General features: G+C 42.3%; 1 protein-coding gene across 3 annotated transcripts in view; it reads right to left on the bottom strand.

The window, feature by feature from the left end:
* Positions 1–519: 519 nt before the first annotated feature.
* The window catches only part of LOC126263140 (ATP-dependent RNA helicase DHX30-like), a 304,491-nt gene continuing 286,325 nt past the window's right edge, over positions 520–18,685 (bottom strand). The window contains exons 15-16 of one of the 3 annotated variants that reach the window (XM_049960170.1): positions 915–1,015; positions 520–824 (exon numbers count right to left, since the gene is read on the bottom strand). In XM_049960170.1, coding sequence (XP_049816127.1) covers positions 662–824; positions 915–1,015 — 264 coding nt within the window. In that variant the 3' untranslated portion in view covers positions 520–661. The remainder of the gene's footprint in view (positions 825–914; positions 1,016–18,685) is intronic. The other 2 variants (XM_049960171.1, XM_049960172.1) reach the window with 2 other exon arrangements.

Genomic DNA, 18,685 nt, shown 5'->3' with positions numbered 1-18,685 from the left:
GGGAAACATTCCATGCAGGAAAAATATATCTAAAAACAAAGATGATGTGACTTACCAAATGAAAGTGCTGGCAGGTCGACAGACACACAAACAAACATAAACATACACACGAAATACTAGCTTTCGCAACCAACGGTTGCTTCGTCAGGAAAGAGGGAAGGAGAGGGAAAGATGAAAGGATGTGGGTTTTAAGGGAGAGGGTAAGGAGTCATTCCAATCCCGGGAGCGGAAAGACTTACCTTGGGGGGAAAAAAGGACAGTTATACACTCGCACACACAGTGCACATACACAGACACGAGCAGACAAACATAATCACACTCACTCACTCACTCTTATACCTATATTTCTTGCTGCACTGCTAGAATACAACATAATTTGGTATACACAGAAATATCTATCAGCCAAAAGAAATACAACACAAATGCAATATCTGTACTTTAACTACTGAAGTGTTGGTCAATGGTTGAACCTTTATATAACTTTGTATGTAATCTTCGTTATCACTGAAAATCGCAAGAACATCATCATCAGCAGCTACATCAGACAACAGACTCTTTTTTACCAAGAATTTTATCTAAGATACATACATTTGTAACATCATTTACATTTTGACACATAACAAAAATATTTACAAGATCCTGATGATCACTCTTAATCTGTTTATTTCTTGTATGCCAGAACATCTACTAATACTTTAAGCAAAAACTCCCGGAACTTGTCAACAGTCCTATTGCATTCATTTCCTGAGGAGCCTTCGTTTCTAATGTAGTAATCTAAAACCCACCAAATGATAGTTCTGAGAGTCTGCAACTGCTCTGCATCCCTGAAAAAAAAATCATGTTTATGAGAGAGAGAGAGAGAGAGAGAGAGAGAGAGAGAGAGAGAGAGAGAGTTTGATGACTAATATGCATACCTCTTTTCACACAACATTTTGACAGTTCCTTTTGATTTCAATGAAAGGACCACATAACTGTTGCCTTTCACTGTAGAGTTGCCAGAGGAGGACGCTTCATACTGAAAACAGGGGAAAAAATATTTTTTTTTGTTAATAATGTGTAATTTTTCTCATGAATCATAAATTTTAGAACATGCTTTCATATTAATATATTTATGCTGATGATTGCACTACCACTACTCAGGCAAGAATTTAGGTTTCTGTTTACTCTCATGGGAATTACTTGAAACCTGATCCTGCCAAGACTCAGACCTGCACTTTCCACATGAAGAATAAACAGGCAAATAGATACTTAAATATCTCCTGGGGAGACATCGTACTCGAACATAGTCCTGCTCCCAAACACCTTGGACTAATTCTGGATCGCACACTAACATATAAAATGCATTGCCTAAACACTAAACAGAAAGTGGCAGCCAGAAATAACAGTGTGAAGATTGACAGGTACATCATGGGGTGCTAATCCATGCACTGTGCACTCAAGCATGCTTGCTCTAAGTTATTCCACTGCTGAATATGCATGTTCGGTATGGTACAAGTTCAGCCATGCCAAGAACATAGATGTGGCTCTAAATGAGTGTTGCCAGATTATCATGTGTTCCTTAAGATCTACTCCTGTGGACAAATTCCATTGGCTTGCTGACAGCTCCTCCTGAAATCTGACACGAGTTAGCTGTGAGATATGAGAAAAGTAAGCCCACAACAAAGGAAGCCCATCCACTATATGGTCGTCAGCCTGCACGTCCTAGGCTGAAATCAAGTAAAAGCTTCTTGACAACCACTGAGTCTCTCATCAAGAATCTATATGCGGCAAGGATCTCGCGATGGTGGGAGAAATGTCGGTATTTGGGAGAACGGATGGCTCCAAAGGAAGAACTTCCTCATGGACATTCGGAGAAGTGGTCAATATGGAGGTCTCTCAATAAGATGCAAGGCCAATCTGTGGACTTGGGTAAAGAACTGAGTCCACAGAGAAACCCCGCGTGGCACTGAATAGGCTAACAGCCATTTCCTTCAGTGTTCCTCATCACCAACCACCTGCACCATGAAAGACCTTATGAGAGCTACACCAAATGCAACTGAAGTCTCCAATTTTTGGTCTTCTTTTGTGTAAAATTATGTCAACACTTAAATATTTCTATTTGAAATTTCTGTACTTTTGACATGATAAATAAATTAAGTAATATATTTCAGTTTAATCCAAGTCTTTGACACCCCTATATCTGAAAACTGAAGCAAGCTTGTTTTTAAACTTAAGTTAGTGTCAATGTAGCTAATTTAGAAGTGTCACAAGTTATTCCAGCTCTAAAACAAAGATGAGAAAGATATAAAACAATGTATTTTTAATACTTTCGTCATTAAATATGTTTGGGAATGTGAATAACAGGTAGCATAACAGCAGCTCCAGTTTAACATTTTATTTAAAGAACACTCACTTTGGCTTAAAAATGACAATTTTCATATAATATGAAGTACTTACAGGGTGTTTCAAAAATGACCGGTATATTTGAAACGGCAATAAAAACTAAACGAGCAGCGATAGAAATACACCGTTTGTTGCAATATGCTTGGGACAACAGTACATTTTCAGGCAGACAAACTTTCGAAATTACAGTAGTTACAATTTTCAACAACAGATGGCGCTGCGGTCTGGGAAACTCTATAGTACGATATTTTCCACATATCCACCATGCGTAGCAATAATATGGCGTAGTCTCTGAATGGAATTACCCGAAACCTTTGACAACGTGTCTGGCGAAATGGCTTCACATGCAGACGAGATGTACTGCTTCAGCTGTTCAATTGTTTCTGGATTCTAGCGGTACACCTGGTCTTTCAAGTGTCCCCACAGAAGAAGTCACAGGGGTTCATGTCTGGCGAATAGGGAGGCCAATCCACGCCGCCTCCTGTATGTTTCGGATAGCCCAAAGCAATCACATGATCATCGAAATATTCATTCAGGAAATTAAAGACGTCGGCCGTGCGATGTGGCCGGGCACCATCTTGCATAAACCACGAGGTGTTCGCAGTGTCATCTAAGGCAGTTTGTACCGCCACAAATTCACGAAGAATGTCCAGATAGCGTGATGCAGTAATCGTTTCGGATCTGCAAAAATGGGCCAATGATTCCTTTGGAAGAAATGGCGGCCCAGACCAGTACTTTTTGAGGATGCAGGGACGATGGGACTGCAACATGGGGCTTTTCGGTTCCCCATATGCGCCAGTTCTGTTTATTGACGAAGCCGTCCAGGTAAAAATAAGCTTCGTCAGTAAACCAAATGCTGCCCACATGCATATTGCCGTCATCAATCCTGTGCACTATATCGTTAGCGAATGTCTCTCGTGCAGCAATGGTAGCGGCGCTGAGGGGTTGCCGCGTTTGAATTTTGTATGGATAGAGGTGTAAACTCTGGCGCATGAGACGATACGTGGACGTTGGCGTCATTTGGACCGCAGCTGCAACACGGCGAACGGAAACCCGAGGCCACTGTTGGATCACTTGCTGCACTAGCTGCGCGTTGCCCTCTGTGGTTGCCGTACGCGGTCGCCCTACCTTTCCAGCACGTTCATCCGTCACGTTCCCAGTCCGTTGAAATTTTTCAAACAGATCCTTTATTGTATCGCTTTTCGGTCCTTTGGTTACATTAAAACTCCGTTGAAAACTTCGTCTTGTTGCAACAACACTGTGTTCTAGGCGGTGGAATTCCAACACCAGAAAAATCCTCTGTTCTAAGGAATAAACCATGTTGTCTACAGCACACTTGCACGTTGTGAACAGCACACGCTTACAGCAGAAAGACGACGTACAGAATGGCGCACCCACAGACTGCGTTGTCTTCTATATCTTTCACTCACTTGCAGCGCCATCTGTTGTTGAAAATTGTAACTACTGTAATTTCGAAAGTTTGTCCGCCTGAAAATGTACTGTTGTCCCAAGCATATTGCAACAAACGGTGTATTTCTATCGCTGCTCGTTTAGTTTTTATTGCCGTTTCAAATATACCGGTCATTTTTGAAACACCCTGTATAATCAGAGAAGAAAAACACAGAACTCTGTATGTGGTACAAGTGTTGTTAGATTTAAGTAAGGAAAACAGGAGACCTAATAAACTAACAATAAACAAATAAAAGTACATCAGCAGCTGTACAATATAAATTTGTGCACCCCAAAGGTCATCCTCGTCGCTGAGTGAATGGGCATTTTTATCTGGCACTGCCATGCAGGATGCTGTGGGGAGATGGGATTAATTACTAATTTTATCAATGCAACTTCAAACAAAAATCAGTTTCCTTACTTAACCACTGGTGGGATAGTCTCAGCACCTTTCACACTTAGACGAAATATTCACAATTTGTTGTTTTGGTCTTCAGCCTGAAGATTGGTTTGGTGCTGCTCTCCTTGCTAGTCTAACCAGCGCAAATCTCTTCGTCACTACATACCTGCTGCATCTTATCTGAATTTGAACCTGCTTACTGCATTCAAGTCTTGATTGCCCTCTGACAATTTTTATCCCCATACTTCTCTCCACTATCAGATTAACTGCTCCATGAAGACTCATGCTGTGTCCTTTTCATCAAGTTATGCCCTACAGCTCTTTTCTCCTCAATTCAATGCAGTACCCCTTCAGAGCTGCCCAAATGTCTCATTCGAAATCCAATTCAATTATCATCACTCGATTGTATTTGATGGCACTCCATTACCCTAGTTTCAGTTTTCTTGATGCTCATCTTTAATATCTTTTCGAGAAACTATCCATGCCACTCAACTGATCTTCCAATCTATTTGCCATCATTGACAAATTTACAGTGTCACTGGCAAACCTCAAAGTATACATGTCTTCTCCTTGGTTTTCTTTATCACATATTCAATATACAGACTGAATAATGTTGGGGAAACACTACAATGTTGTCTCAGTCATGTCATTTGACATGCAGCTTGGTCGCTGTACAAGATGTAGATAACCTTTCACACTCAGTATTTCATTCTCAATAATTTCAAGATTTCAAAGAATGTATTCCAGTCAACATTGTCAAAAGCTTTTTCTAAATCTACAAACGCTATACACGTGGATCTGGCTTTCTTCAATCTATTTTCAAAAATAAGTAAAAGTGTCATTATTGCTATGTGTGTTCCCAAATTTCACCAAAACCCAAACTGACATTCCGTCCTACTGTAGATAATTCAAATTAGTATTTTGCAGCCATGACTTACTAAACTGATTATTTGGCAATACTTGGACCTGTTAGAGTCTGCCTTCTCCGGAAATGTAATTGTTACATTCTGCTTGAAGTAAGAGGGCATTTTACCTGTTTGATATATCTCACCTACCAGATGGAACAGTTTTACCAGGGTTGTTCTCCCAACTATCTCAACAATTCTGTGGCAATGTCACTTTCTCTAGATGGTGTACTGTGTCCAGTATCCGAACAGGCACCAACCACACCCTTTAAAGTTCAAACCCTTCACCTCAGACTCAGGGAGACAGCTACCTTACGTTCAGATTAAATGTAATCAATTGAAAAATTGATTCCGGAAGAAGTGAGAAAGCTAATAAAAAGGTACAAAAATTCACGATCCACTGTGTACATGACTGCGCTTAGTAGTGTCTCTACCATTAGTGATCATAGTACCCTTCCTCATCCAATTCCCAAATTGAAGTGTTCCTTTAAAATACATAGACATTTGCACAGAAAATTAATGTTAGGGAGAGAAATTTGTGCCTACAATTGAGCTACACTGACAATATATTTTGATACATGTTAGCAAGACGCCACTGAAAAGGGTTCGTAGTGGTATCTTCCCTATTACAAACAGAATATTTCATTTTCAAAAGTATTCATTTATTTTATTATTTTGTAAAATTTTCAAAAAAATTATTGCACAAGACAGGCACATTGTTGGCAGTCCACTGCCAGATAGCCAGGCACAAGATGCCACCAACATGGACATGGCAACAAATGAAATCCAAACCGAAAATGTTGGTCGCAGTGACGATGACCAATTATATTTTTCAATTAACACGGACACAGATGATAGTAACATGATCATTCTAAACCATATGATGATGACAGTACATGAGACAGGGTCACAATTTTCTCCAGGGAGTATATTTTTCTTTTGTGAAAATGTAAAGCACGACAGTGTGGACTTATAAAAGCATTCTTTGCCTGCCACACTTATGCCTAATGCAAACGTGGTTTACAGAGTGCATTGCATGCATCAGAAAAACCCGATCATGATGCAAATGTTACAACAGTTATTTAAACAAAGTTTCAATGATTTCAAGAACAAGTTTAAGGAAGAACAAAAACAAACAATCTAATGAAGTAGTGATGAAAAATTTAATGATTTTTGACAACAACAAAACGAAAAATTTAATAAACTAAATGAGCACAATCAAACACACTAGCAAAGTATCAATGAAAAATTTAACAATTTTTCAAAATAACAAAACAAAAAATTTAACAATTTTTCAAAACATCAGACAGATACACAAAAGGAATTACTTGAACAGCAAAAGCCAACTTCTTGATACTTTCACAACCACCATAGCACAACAGTTCAACGACTTGGCAACGGATTTGCGTGCTGATCTTTCAAATGAATTACGTGATAAACTTGTAAGTTGGGGAAAGACCTAAAAACACAGTTGTTCACTGCTTTGCCAGAAGATATAAATAATTTAAGCCGAAAAGTATAATCTGTAGCTGAGACACGAGAACAGTTCATGGAAAAGGTGGTGGAGGTAACCGAGGCTCAAACAAAAATCTAGCAGGAGCAGTCACAATCATGCCAGAATGTACAAACACTTGCAGGTACTGTTGATGGGTTGCAAACAGGGCACAAAGGTCTACCTAAACATGGGTTGCAAACAGCGCACAAAGGTCTACCTAAACAGATGCAAGTTTTGTCATTGCAAGTAAATATTGCAAGTTTAAATACTCAGTTCATGAAAAAGGAGCAAGAAAGGATAAATAAAGACAGCCGAGGCTGGTATGCTAGACCAATGCAGTTCCCTGGTGCAGAAGGTAGTCCAGAAACACAAGGGTTATGTAGATGTGATCGAGAAAGCAGTGAAGGGACAGAAAACAGAACTAAGAACTGAAACCGATCAGAGCTTGAAAGCAGTGGAAGAAAAATTATGGACAAACATCGTTAATAACTTTGAAAAGGAAAGGGAACATTCAGCCCCAAGCTATTAGGTGTCAACAGACAGAACAGATAATCCGAACATCTATCTGCACTTTAATCTTTCAGGTGAAATAGATCACAACTATAACATGCAGCAGGTGCTGCCAACTGCTGCTCCTGTTGTACAGATGTATTTGAAATACGATCTGATACATCAAAACAATTCCATGCGGGCAACGGACAGTGCTGCATGCCCTTCTACTTTGCTTGTGGATGAAGGCTTATTATGACACAGGTAATGTCCGATTTTTTCTTATGAAGGTAAGTGAACAAACCCAGCTGTGTTCATAAGAGGCTTCCGAAATGTTTTTTCCAAGGAATTGGACCTAAGCACAGAAGATATGCTTTGTGGTAGGTTACACACGAGATGATGTATTACTGTGAGCCACTGACATGACGGAAAAATGTCACACTTATAGTGTGTTAACTGTAAGACGGCAGAGTTGTGAGGGGAGTGCGGGGAGAGGAGGAAGCTAGCATTGGCTGGGGACGGGAGAGGAGGAAGCTAGCATTGGCTGGGGACGGGAGAGGAGCCGTTGGGGGGGGAGGGGGGACAAGGCACGCCTACCAGTTGCAGTGCTGGCACTACAAATTGCGCGTCGTGCTTAGATGAAAGGCTTGGAACTAAAACTCGCTTTAAATGTTGTTCGTAAACGAAACTGAAATTGTCATGTACATTAAAATCTATATATATAAAAATGTATGTATGTATGTTTGTTTGTCTACTATGCGCTCAAAAACCATTTATCCGATTGCAATGAAACGAGATCGCCAGTTCACAATGTCTGGACGTTCTAACAACACATTCCTCTTGTTTTCCACCTTATGCCATACGAAAACCCATAGACAAAAATACTTTTCTCAGCGAGACAATACTCCACTTCCAGACTATTTTGTCGTGCAAAACTAGAAGCAGTGTTCGCAGGCTTGGCACAATCTTCCGCAATGAATAAAATTCCGCTATCGTGTTGAGAATGACACGCTGGTTGAAATCATCGATCATTACTTCGATTTCTCCACTTCTTTTCCTAAGTTAAAAGAGAGAAAGAGAGAGAAAGATTTATAAGAAAATGCCTTCTGCACTGCATGTATTTTTTTGAATTTGGAAATGTACTGTAATATGAATGTGTTTCGAAATAATACAGTAACCAGTGGTGTTTCCATACAAAGCAATACGGTAGCAAGGAAAAAATGAAATATACGGTAATTCAGATGAAATAGGGGGCTTCTTCAAAGTGATCATGAACAAAATATCTGAAATGGAAACTCACCTTTTCTTGCCAGGCATTTGTGGTGATACGCCAGGATGATTCTTGGAAAACTGTTTGAATCTTCCAATGCTATGCATGCTTTGTCCTGTGTATGTAGCAGCTCTCACTGAAGATTTGTAAATGGGGTAAAGCAATTTTTTCTGCTCCTTTTCCCTTTCGCAGCATTCAATCACACGCAATATAATTTTGCGAGCATCGCTATGTAATACTGGTTTCCTTTGTAATGGTACTTGAATTATGTAACCATTACGCCACCTCAACTCAACCCCTCGATACCAGCAACATTCTAATGTGTTTCTGTAAAGTAGTTGACATATTTCTGAGACAACATTCAGATTTGATTTCATTAATGTAGAGGTGCTTTGATACATCGATATGTTTATATTGCAATGATATTATTCTTATGTGTATTCTTTCTTTTGTCACTATTATCTTTGTCGTACTTGTAACTCTGATTTTTGGGCGCGTAAGCGGTAATTAGAAAGTCGGACCTTGCGTCCGACTTGTTAAGTCTTGGACGTCATGTTGGAAACACACGTATTGTAGTCAGCTTATAAAATGTGAACTTTAACAGTGAGGAAGACGTTTTCCAGTATGTTTTGTATTGTGAAGTGATGTTTTGTGTGTTATGTGATACTGCAACAAAAGCAATAAAAAAGAAGTGTAACTTAAATTCGGAGTGCTGATTATTTTTTTTACATCACCATTGTCCTGCAAAAGTGTAATCTTCAAGAATGGTTTGTGAAACACATCTATAAAACTTTTGAATATCGCATAAGAAAACCTAGGCCGCTTTGCATCCAAGCTTGGAATCATCACCACCTAGATTTTCGACGATTGAGCCATGATTTTACAACGAGACCAGCGTGGGAAACACGAAAAGATGAGTGCATAGTTGATTCATTATTACATGAAATGACTTTATTAACTGTGCTCTAATGACACCTGCCACATAATAACTTTGTTGTTGCCCGAAAATGCAGTATTTAGCAGTGTGAGCAACACCACAATCATTATTGAATTTTGATCTTTGTTGTGGTAGGGTTGTTAGACCTCCTAACCATAGGCCTACTAGTAGGTGCTGTTGGCGACTCCCGAGATGGGCCAGCAACTGCCTCTTCACCCATTTTGATAATGTTTAGCACAACTGCACAATAAAAACCCGCAGAACAGTACAGCGCAAAACAATAACGAAGCAGACGACAATGGCTACCTTGTACAACACAGTCAGCTACGTAATGTTGGCAGCAGTCGAAACTGCGTGCCAACCGAAGCCTCCCGAAGTTTACCGACTTCTATCGATTCAGGACTAGGGAGAGGTCTGCCATCTAAAAGTTTACACACTGTACGAACAGTTTGAAAAGGCATTCCTAGACATATACTGGTTCATTGCAGTACAAGAGAGGTTGATGCGTGAAGTGTTTAATCCAATGCCTTATAGCAATAGACATGGAGGGCTCAGAAGATACTTTTAGAACCATCTATATAAAACTTGTTACGGGACAAAACTGGTATAACATGCAGATGTCCTAAAATTTTTGGAAAGCCAACTACCAGCTAATATACATGAGAAATTAATCACCACTGGTGAGCACGATATGGAGAATTTCCTCTCACTTCTTTGTTCCACTGAGGTTATTTATGAAGAGAGACCTGTGAATCCACAAAGTGACAGTGCACAGATAGACGAAACACGAACTAACAAATAACACTTTGGGAATGGCAATAGCAACCAACACAGTTGGCAGACAGTCCCCTCACAGCAAAACCAACATGAACCAATTTAGCAACGGAAAGGGGCAAAACTTCAAGCAACGTTACAAAAATAACCAAGGACAGAATTTAAATCGGTCAGGATTTAATGCCAGAGAGATTATGGTCAGCAAATGTACAATGCATTGCTGACCGGGGGCGGAGGGGTACAAAGACACTAATGGCCAGTGGGCAACAAAATAATCCACCATTGCCTGAATATAATCAGCAATAGCAGCCAGGGACATCGAAATTTCAGATCAAGAGCCATGCAAAATACTTACTGGCGAAACCAGATGCATAATATGCACATAGTTGAGGTTACCCATAACGCGGTGGTCAGTGCTCACGGAAATTCGGAAAAATCTAACTTGTCTTCTAGTAATAGAGGTGGGGGCGTGGAACTAGTTAAAAGTTGTTTTCATTGATATGACAACTGTGGTGATATCAAAGATGACCTGTGTCAGGAAGATATTACCAACCATGTAAATGAAAAAGAAGACAGTACAGGCAGTAATCAATGCACAAATACTTGATTTAAGGGTACCCATAGTACTGGACACTGGAGCTACCATGAATATAATTTCACAGGGTCTGTTTGACCAATTACAAAAACACGTATACATACCAATGCTTCCAATTCAAAATTGTAAAATCCAAACAGCTGTATGAGGCAAATCTAAAGGTACAAAATTGCAGACCATCAAATTGATAGCTTCTATTTACAATGCAGTTTTCTTGTGGTTGAAAGGCTAAAAAACTGCCTTACCAGCATGGACACCTCTAGGAAGTATCAAGCACAAATTGACACTGGTATGGAGAAATGTCATTTTGTTGTGAACAACCAACAATATTCATTAGAACTAGTCATATCAAATGCCACACCCTTTACATTCGAATACAATTCTTCTGTCCTATTGTCATGTTTGTAAACATACAGGGAGTTGAGCTATCACAGAAGAGGAAATAGGCCCTGAGACTGTGTGACTTACAGAAAAAAAAGGTAGAACTGCAGGATCTTTGAATACATTATGGTCCTGTTTTTGAATGAGGCCCTGGCATAATCAAAGGATAAAAGTACAAAATGGAGGTGTACCCACACAAAACCTTCTGCTTTTTGTCTTACCCCATTGCATGGGTCAAAGACATGGCTGTGAGGAAAGAGATCAATAGAGTGCTAAACTGGGAAATAATACAAACCATCCTTATCTTCTTACTGTAGCCACATTTTGGCCGTTAGCAAAATCAGATGGGAGTGTCTGCCTAGTGCTTGTCACATGAGAAATAAATAAAATTACTGTGTCCGTCAGGACACAGCCTGACAACCTGGAAGAACAACTTCCAAAATTCCCTAATATTAAGTACCTCCCCATAAAAGACGTCAGAGTCTCAAAATGGCAAATTGCACTACATGAAGACAGCCCTAAGTACACTGCCTTTGTATGTGGGGGCAGAAGCTCAGAGTTCTGTGTTCTCCCTTTTGGTTTACATACCTAAACCCCATCTGAACAGGCCTTGGAAAGCCCAAGGGTACCAACTATCCGCCATGTTGTCCTCAGCCCACAGGCGTCACTGGATGCGGATATGGAGGGGCATCTGGTCAGCACACTGCTATCCTGGCCGTATGTCAGTTTACGAGAATGGAGCTGCTACTTCTCAATTGAGTAGCTCCTCAGTTTACCTAACAAGGGCTGAGTGCACCGTGCTTGCCAACAGCACTCAGCAGACCACATAGTCACCCATCCAAGTGCTAGCCCAGCCGACAGCACTTAATTTTGGTGGTCTGATGGGAACACAAGGCTGTTTAGGGTTTAAATAACAGTACATGCATATTTATTTCTGCTTTAGATTGAGTCTTATGCCATGAGCTCTTAAGTAGAGTCACTGTGTATGTTGATGATCTAGTGACTGCTATCCCCATGGGGTCAGAACACATATGGCTCTTGGCTCAAGTCTTATACAGGTTTTCAGAATACAGAAAAACAGCCACCCTAATGAGGTCACATTTCGATAAAGAAAGGGTTGAATTCCTTGGACACACAATATCACCTCAAGGCATTATTCCACAACCTGAGAAACTGTATACTATCAGCACTGCCCCGTACCTCAAAACAAGAAACAGTTGAAGAGATATCTTGGATTAGTATCTTTCTTCAGGAAATTTATACCACAGCAGCTTTTAAATAGTGATTCTCTATTGAATCATCCACAGAAAAACAACACCTGGTTATAGACCAAGCAGTGCCGAACTGATTTTGACAACATTAAGGAATATGATTTGAAGGATGATCGCTAGGTGGTGTTTCTATTCACAGGAATTTGATTCTGAAACTGTGTATATCAAAGGTAATCAAAAAATAACTGCTTAAGCCTTACTGAAGCTACCACAAGGTATCAATGAATTATTTGAATTCATGGAGAACAATTCAGAAATCAAAGTTCTCTTGATGAAAGATAATACCCAACAGGATATTGTGTTAGGATGTGTAAAAGCGTGGACCAACAACAACAGAAGGATCCCAGATGACAAAAATCTCAGGCTAAAACTTCTGCAGAACAGTAATGACAGTTCGAAATTTTTTTTTATGATTTACCAAGATGTATTATTTCATCGACACCACGCAGAGTAGAACCAGTGGTATGTTTGTTTACCAAGGGATCATGTCAATAACTTTATATTACACACCTTCAATGTTAGAGAACATTACGGCTTCTTCAAATGCCTAGATAAGATAAGCACTTATTATTACTATCCAAAGTTAAGACAGAAAGTTTTGCAGGTAATGCGGAAATGTGTTGGGTGTCAGAAGACTAAGCACACAAATAAGGTGAAACTAACTGAACTACACCTGATATTGCATAAAAGACTCTTAGAGATAGTTTCCTTGGACATGGCTGGACTGTGTCCACAAGGGAAATGAGGTGTAAGATACATAGTTATGCTATATGATGTTTCCTCCAAGTATGTCAAACTGGATGCTCTGTGGTCAGTGATTGCGAGCACCATCATCAGAAGGGTTACAACAGATTATCTACCCAGAGTAGGCAAACCGGAAATACTGACAGACAATATGTCATACTTTACAGGCATGAACACACTCAATGTTAAACATATATTTGTATCCAGGTTTCATCCAGAAGCAAGTCCCACAGTGAGGTTATTTAGCAAATTTAACAGATTTATCCAGATTCACACCCCTCACAAACATACAACATGGATATACTACATTATCCCATTCCAGCAAGTTGTTAACAATCTCCCACATAGCTCATCCGACTTTACACCTATGGAATTGCTGTTTGACAAAAGACAAGTAGACAATTGGAAAAAACCTGTACCCAAGGTGCCTGAAAAAAAAGTATCGCCTGAGGAAAAAATATGTTGGGCAGTGTTTAGCACTGAAGAAAAGGCAGAGTACAGAAAACAATTGTATGATGAGAAATTAGGACCCACTGTAAAGTGCCATGTGGGACAACAAGTACTCCTTAGGACCCATCCAAAATTGACGGAGTATGGTATGTTGATTCGCAAAGTGGCAACCGCTGGACACAGTGCCATTTGTTATATCAAAAATCATTGGAAAATGAAAAAACGACAAGCTGTGTAATGTTAAAGTAAGATGAGACTATGAGTACACATTGTTTACAAATGAACATTCAAAACGGTAATGCAAGAGACCAAATTGTAATAAAAATGATAATGCAAAAACAGAAAAATGTTATGTGATATAAAATCAAAGAAATGTATGTAATATTAACTGTCTTGTATGTCATTTCTGGACAGTGATCATGTAAATTTTTGTACAATATTTATGTAAAGAAATGTAAATGCCATATGAAAATGTATATGCACAGAGTGAGAAATATGCAAACCTGGTGTGTCAACATATTTTAAAACCTCAGTACGTAGTTTATTGTAAGAATGCTGAAATGTAGAAACCATTATGCAATATAAAGCTGAATGTGTTTTCCAGGAGTGTGTATGTGAATTAATAACTAAAAAAGTGCTACGCACATTTTGTGAAGGTTAGAAACCTGTAAGTCTATGTGTTTCCAAGAAAAACATGTGCTTAGTGCTGGGCAGTAACAAACATTTATAACCTTGGCTGACTCTGGTCTCAACCAGACATCCTACCACAGAGAGGGTATGGAAATGAATGAAGTTATTGGAGACTTACCCTGAACCCACTTAACTGTCTTCAAGATGCTGGTAGTGTGAGCCTGGTTAAAACACGAAACATGTGGATTACAATGGGACAAATGCCTGGGCCATAAAGGATTAACCTCTTCACCACAGCATCGATGGTTCCACTATGCACAAGCCCCAGCACACCAAATTGCAGTAATGCTGTGAACGCTTTTATTGACTTTGGGTAAGCAAATGAAAATTATAGCGCTCTCATAGACAGCTCATCTTAACTACAGTGTTAACAAACGCAAGTGCATGTGCAGCATACGTCACGCGAGGTGCACATGCAGGACAATGCCACAGGAGCAGCAGCTACATTCCAATAACTGAACTGTAGACTATGAATTCGAATGCAGCTGTTGATGCAAACCTTACAAATATTTGTAAGTAGTTGTTGTAATAATTTGTAAAGTGTACATTAAACAAAATTAGATATGTATTATGTAATGTCGTTCTGGGAGTAAATGAGGTGGGGTGGGGGTGTTTTTTTTTGGTGGGTTTAAGGGTGCTCAACTACTGAGGTCATTAGCGCCCAGTCACAGTTGTTAGAGCACATGGAATCTAGTAAAACTCAAGGGGAGGGGGGGACACCAGAAAGTCCTGACAAGGATGCAGATAAAGTAAGTAAAAAGTTAGATGTATTTGGACAAGCCAGTCAAAGTCATAAAACGCAGAACACGAGCAGCTGCTCGAGCGTCATCAGCTAAAATATCCGGTAAAGTAGATGGCAGGGACAGGACAACATGAGATTGACTAAAGCGGGGACACGACAGTAAAACATGGCGCACTGTTAATGCTTGACCACAAGGGCACTGCGGGGCTGGGTCACCGGAGAGCAAGTAGCGGTGGCTAAACCGGCAATGCCCAATCCGCAACCTGGTCAGAAGGACCTCTTCTCGCCAAGATGGTCGGGAGGAGGTTGTCCAAGCAGTTGGGAGTGGTTTTACTGCCCGGAGCTTGTTTCCTTGGAGGGATGACCAAGCATCCCACCACAACGACACAAGCCTCTTACAAACAACCCCACTAACGTCAGATGACGGGACACAATGGGAGGCTGGCCGAGGCAGGAGGACTGCAGCCTTGGTTGCAGCCTCATTCCCAAGCACTCCTACATGGCCGGGAACCCACAGAAAGCTGACAGGAGAGCCATCTGCAGCAAAAGAATGGGGGGACTGCTGGACCCGTTGCACCAAGGGATGGACCGGATAGGGAGCTCCAAGGCTCTGAAGAGCACTGAGGGAATCCGAGCAGAGTACATACGATGAATGGCGGTGGCAGCGGGCATACTGAACGGCCTGATGGAGAGCAAAAAGCTCGGCCATGAAGCTGGAACACTGGTCGAGGAGCCGGTATTTAAAGGTGACGGCCCCGACGACAAAGGCACAGCCGACACCATCGTCAGTTTTGGAGCCATCGGTGTAAATAAAGGTGTGACTGGCAAGTCGAGCACGAAGTTCGACAAACCGTGAGCAATACACTGCAGCCCTCCTTCGGGAGTGAGCTGAGGTCGAGATAAATATGAACCGGAGCCTGGAGCCAAGGTGGTGTCGGGCTCTCACCCTCGCTGAAGGTGGTAGGGAGGGCAAAATCCAATTGTCGAAGCAGGCGACAGAAGCGGACTCCAGGGGGCAGCAGGGCAGACACATACAACCCGTACTGACGGTCGAGAGAATCGGCGAAGGAGGACTGATAAGAGGGGTGGTCGGGCATTGACAACAGCCGGCAGGCATACCGACACAGCAGTACGTCACGCCGGTAGGTCAATGGTAATTCAGCAGCTTCAGCGTAAAGACTATCAACGGGACTAGTGTAGAAGGCTCCGGTCGCAAGACGTAACCCCCGATGGTGGATGGAGTTGAGACGGCATAAGAGGGATGGCCGAGCAGACGAAGCTCCCATAATCCAGCTTCGATCGGACTATGGACCGATACAAGCGAAGCAGGACAGTGCGATCCGCTCCCCAAGATGAACCACTAAGAACTCTGAGGACATTAAGGGAACGTGTACAACGGGCAGCCAAATAAGATACGTGCGGAGACCAACAAAGTTTCCTGTCCAATGTGAGCCCTAGAAACTTAGTTGTTTCCACGAATGGGAGAACAACGGGACCGAGATGTAAGGATGGCGGATGGAACGCTTTATATCGCCAAAAGTTGATACAAACCGTCTTCTCTTCAGAGAACCAGAAGCCATTTTCCACGCTCCATGAGTATAGGCTGTCTAGACAATGCTGAAGGCAGCGCTCCAGGAGGCATGTTCTCTGGGCACTGCAGTAGATCGCGAAGTCATCGACAAAGAGAGAGCCTGAGACATTAGGTGGAATGCAATCCATAATTGGATTGATCGCGATGGCAAAAAGGGCTACGCTCAAGACGGAGCCCTGAGGCACTCCGTTCTCCTGGAGGAAGACCTCGGACAATACGGAACCCACACATACCCTAAACTTTCGATCCGTTAAAAAGGAATCAATAAAAAGGGGCAGGCTACCGCGTAGGCCCCACCTGTGCATAGTGCGGAGGATACCTCCTCTCCAACAGGTATCATAAGCCTTCTCCAAATCGAAGAACACGGCTACCGTTTGGCGCCTTCGCAAAAAGTTGTTCATGATGAATGTCGACAAGGTCACAAGGTGGTCAACAGCGGAGCGGCGGTGACGAAAGCCGCATTGGACATTGGTAAGTAGCCGTCGAGATTCAAGAATCCAGACTAACCGAGCATTAACCATGCGCTCCATCACCTTACAGACACAGCTTGTAAGAGGAATGGGGCGGTAACTACAAGGAAGGTGTCTATCCTTCCCGGGTTTGGGTATAGGAACAACGACGGCGTCACGCCAACGCATGGGGACCTGACCATCGGTCCAGACGCGATTGTAGGTACGAAGAAGGAAGCTTCTGCCCACCGGAGGTGTGCCAGCATATGAACGTGAATGGCATCTGGCCCCGGAGCAGAGGACCGGGACAGTGCAAGTGCACGTTCGAGTTCCCGCATAGTAAAGGGGGCATTATAAGTTTCCAGATTCAGCGAGTGGAAGGAAGGTCGCCGAGCCTCTTCTGCCTCTTGCCTGGGAAGGAAGGCAGGGTGGTAATGGGCGGAGCTTGAAACCTCCAAAAAAACTGGCCGAAGGTGTTGGAGACAGCCACAGGATCAACAAGGACCTCATTACCTGAGGTCAGGCCAGGTACCGAGGAGTGGGCCTTAATGCCCGACAGCCGGCGCAGGCCACCCCAAACGACAGAAGAGGGAGTAAAACTGTTAAAGGAGCTGGTGAAAGAGGCCCAACAAGCTTTTTTGCTGTCTTTGATGACTCTACGGCATTGCGCTCGGAGTCGTTTGTATCCAATACAATTCGCCAACGTAGGATGGCGGCGAAAGGTGCGTAAAGCACGTCATCGAGCACGGATAGCGTCTCTACAAGCCTCATTCCACCAGGGGACGGAAACACGACGTGAAGAGTTAGTATGAGGAATGGAACGTTTGGCAGCATTGACGATAGCAGCCGTGAGGTATTCGACCTGACTGTCACAACTGAGAAAATCGTGGTCCGGAAAGGTCGGCAGGGAGGAGTAAAGTCCCCTGTCAGTTTTCGGTATGTTCCAGCTCTAAGGACGTGGGGATGGGGTGTGGTGCAGGAGACGAATGACACAGGGGAAGTGGTCGCTCGAATAGGTGTCAGAAAGGACATACCACTCGAACCGACAGGCAAGAGTGGTAGAACAGATCGAGAGGTCCAAGTGGGAGTAGGTATGAGTAGAGTCCGAAAGGAAAGTCAGGGCGCCAGTATTGAGGCAGACAAGATTGAGATGGTCGAAGACATCTGCCAAGAATGAGCCTCTTTGACAGAATGCAGGAGAGCCCCAAAGGGGATGATGGGCATTGAAGTCGCCAAACAATAAAAACGGCGGAGGAAGCTGAACAATCAGGTGCATCATGTCAGCCCGACTAACTGCGGATGACGATGGAGTGTAGACGGTACAAACAGAAAAAGTAAAGGCATAAAGAGTAATACGGACAGCTATTGCTTGGAGTGGGGTTGTCAATGGGATGGGATGGTAATAGACATCGTCCCAAATGAGCAACATGACCCCATCATGAGCTGGGATACCGTCCACAGGGGTGAGGTCATACCGCTCCGAGGTATAGTGGGTAAAGGCAATACGGTCAGTCGGGCGCAACTTGGTTTCCTGGAGACCAAGGACGAGCGGACAGTGCAGGCGGAGGAGCAGTTGTAATTCCTCCCGATTAGATCAAATACCTCTTATGTTCAAATGTAACAAGGCCATCGCTAGTCAAAAAAGAGGGGGAACGAGACGGGGGAAGAGCT

The sequence above is a fragment of the Schistocerca nitens genome, chromosome 6, assembly GCF_023898315.1.
Source record: "Schistocerca nitens isolate TAMUIC-IGC-003100 chromosome 6, iqSchNite1.1, whole genome shotgun sequence".
Lineage (NCBI taxonomy): Eukaryota > Metazoa > Arthropoda > Insecta > Orthoptera > Acrididae > Schistocerca > Schistocerca nitens.
Note: the sequence above shows the minus strand (reverse complement) of the source record. Positions and strands in the feature narration are given on the sequence as shown.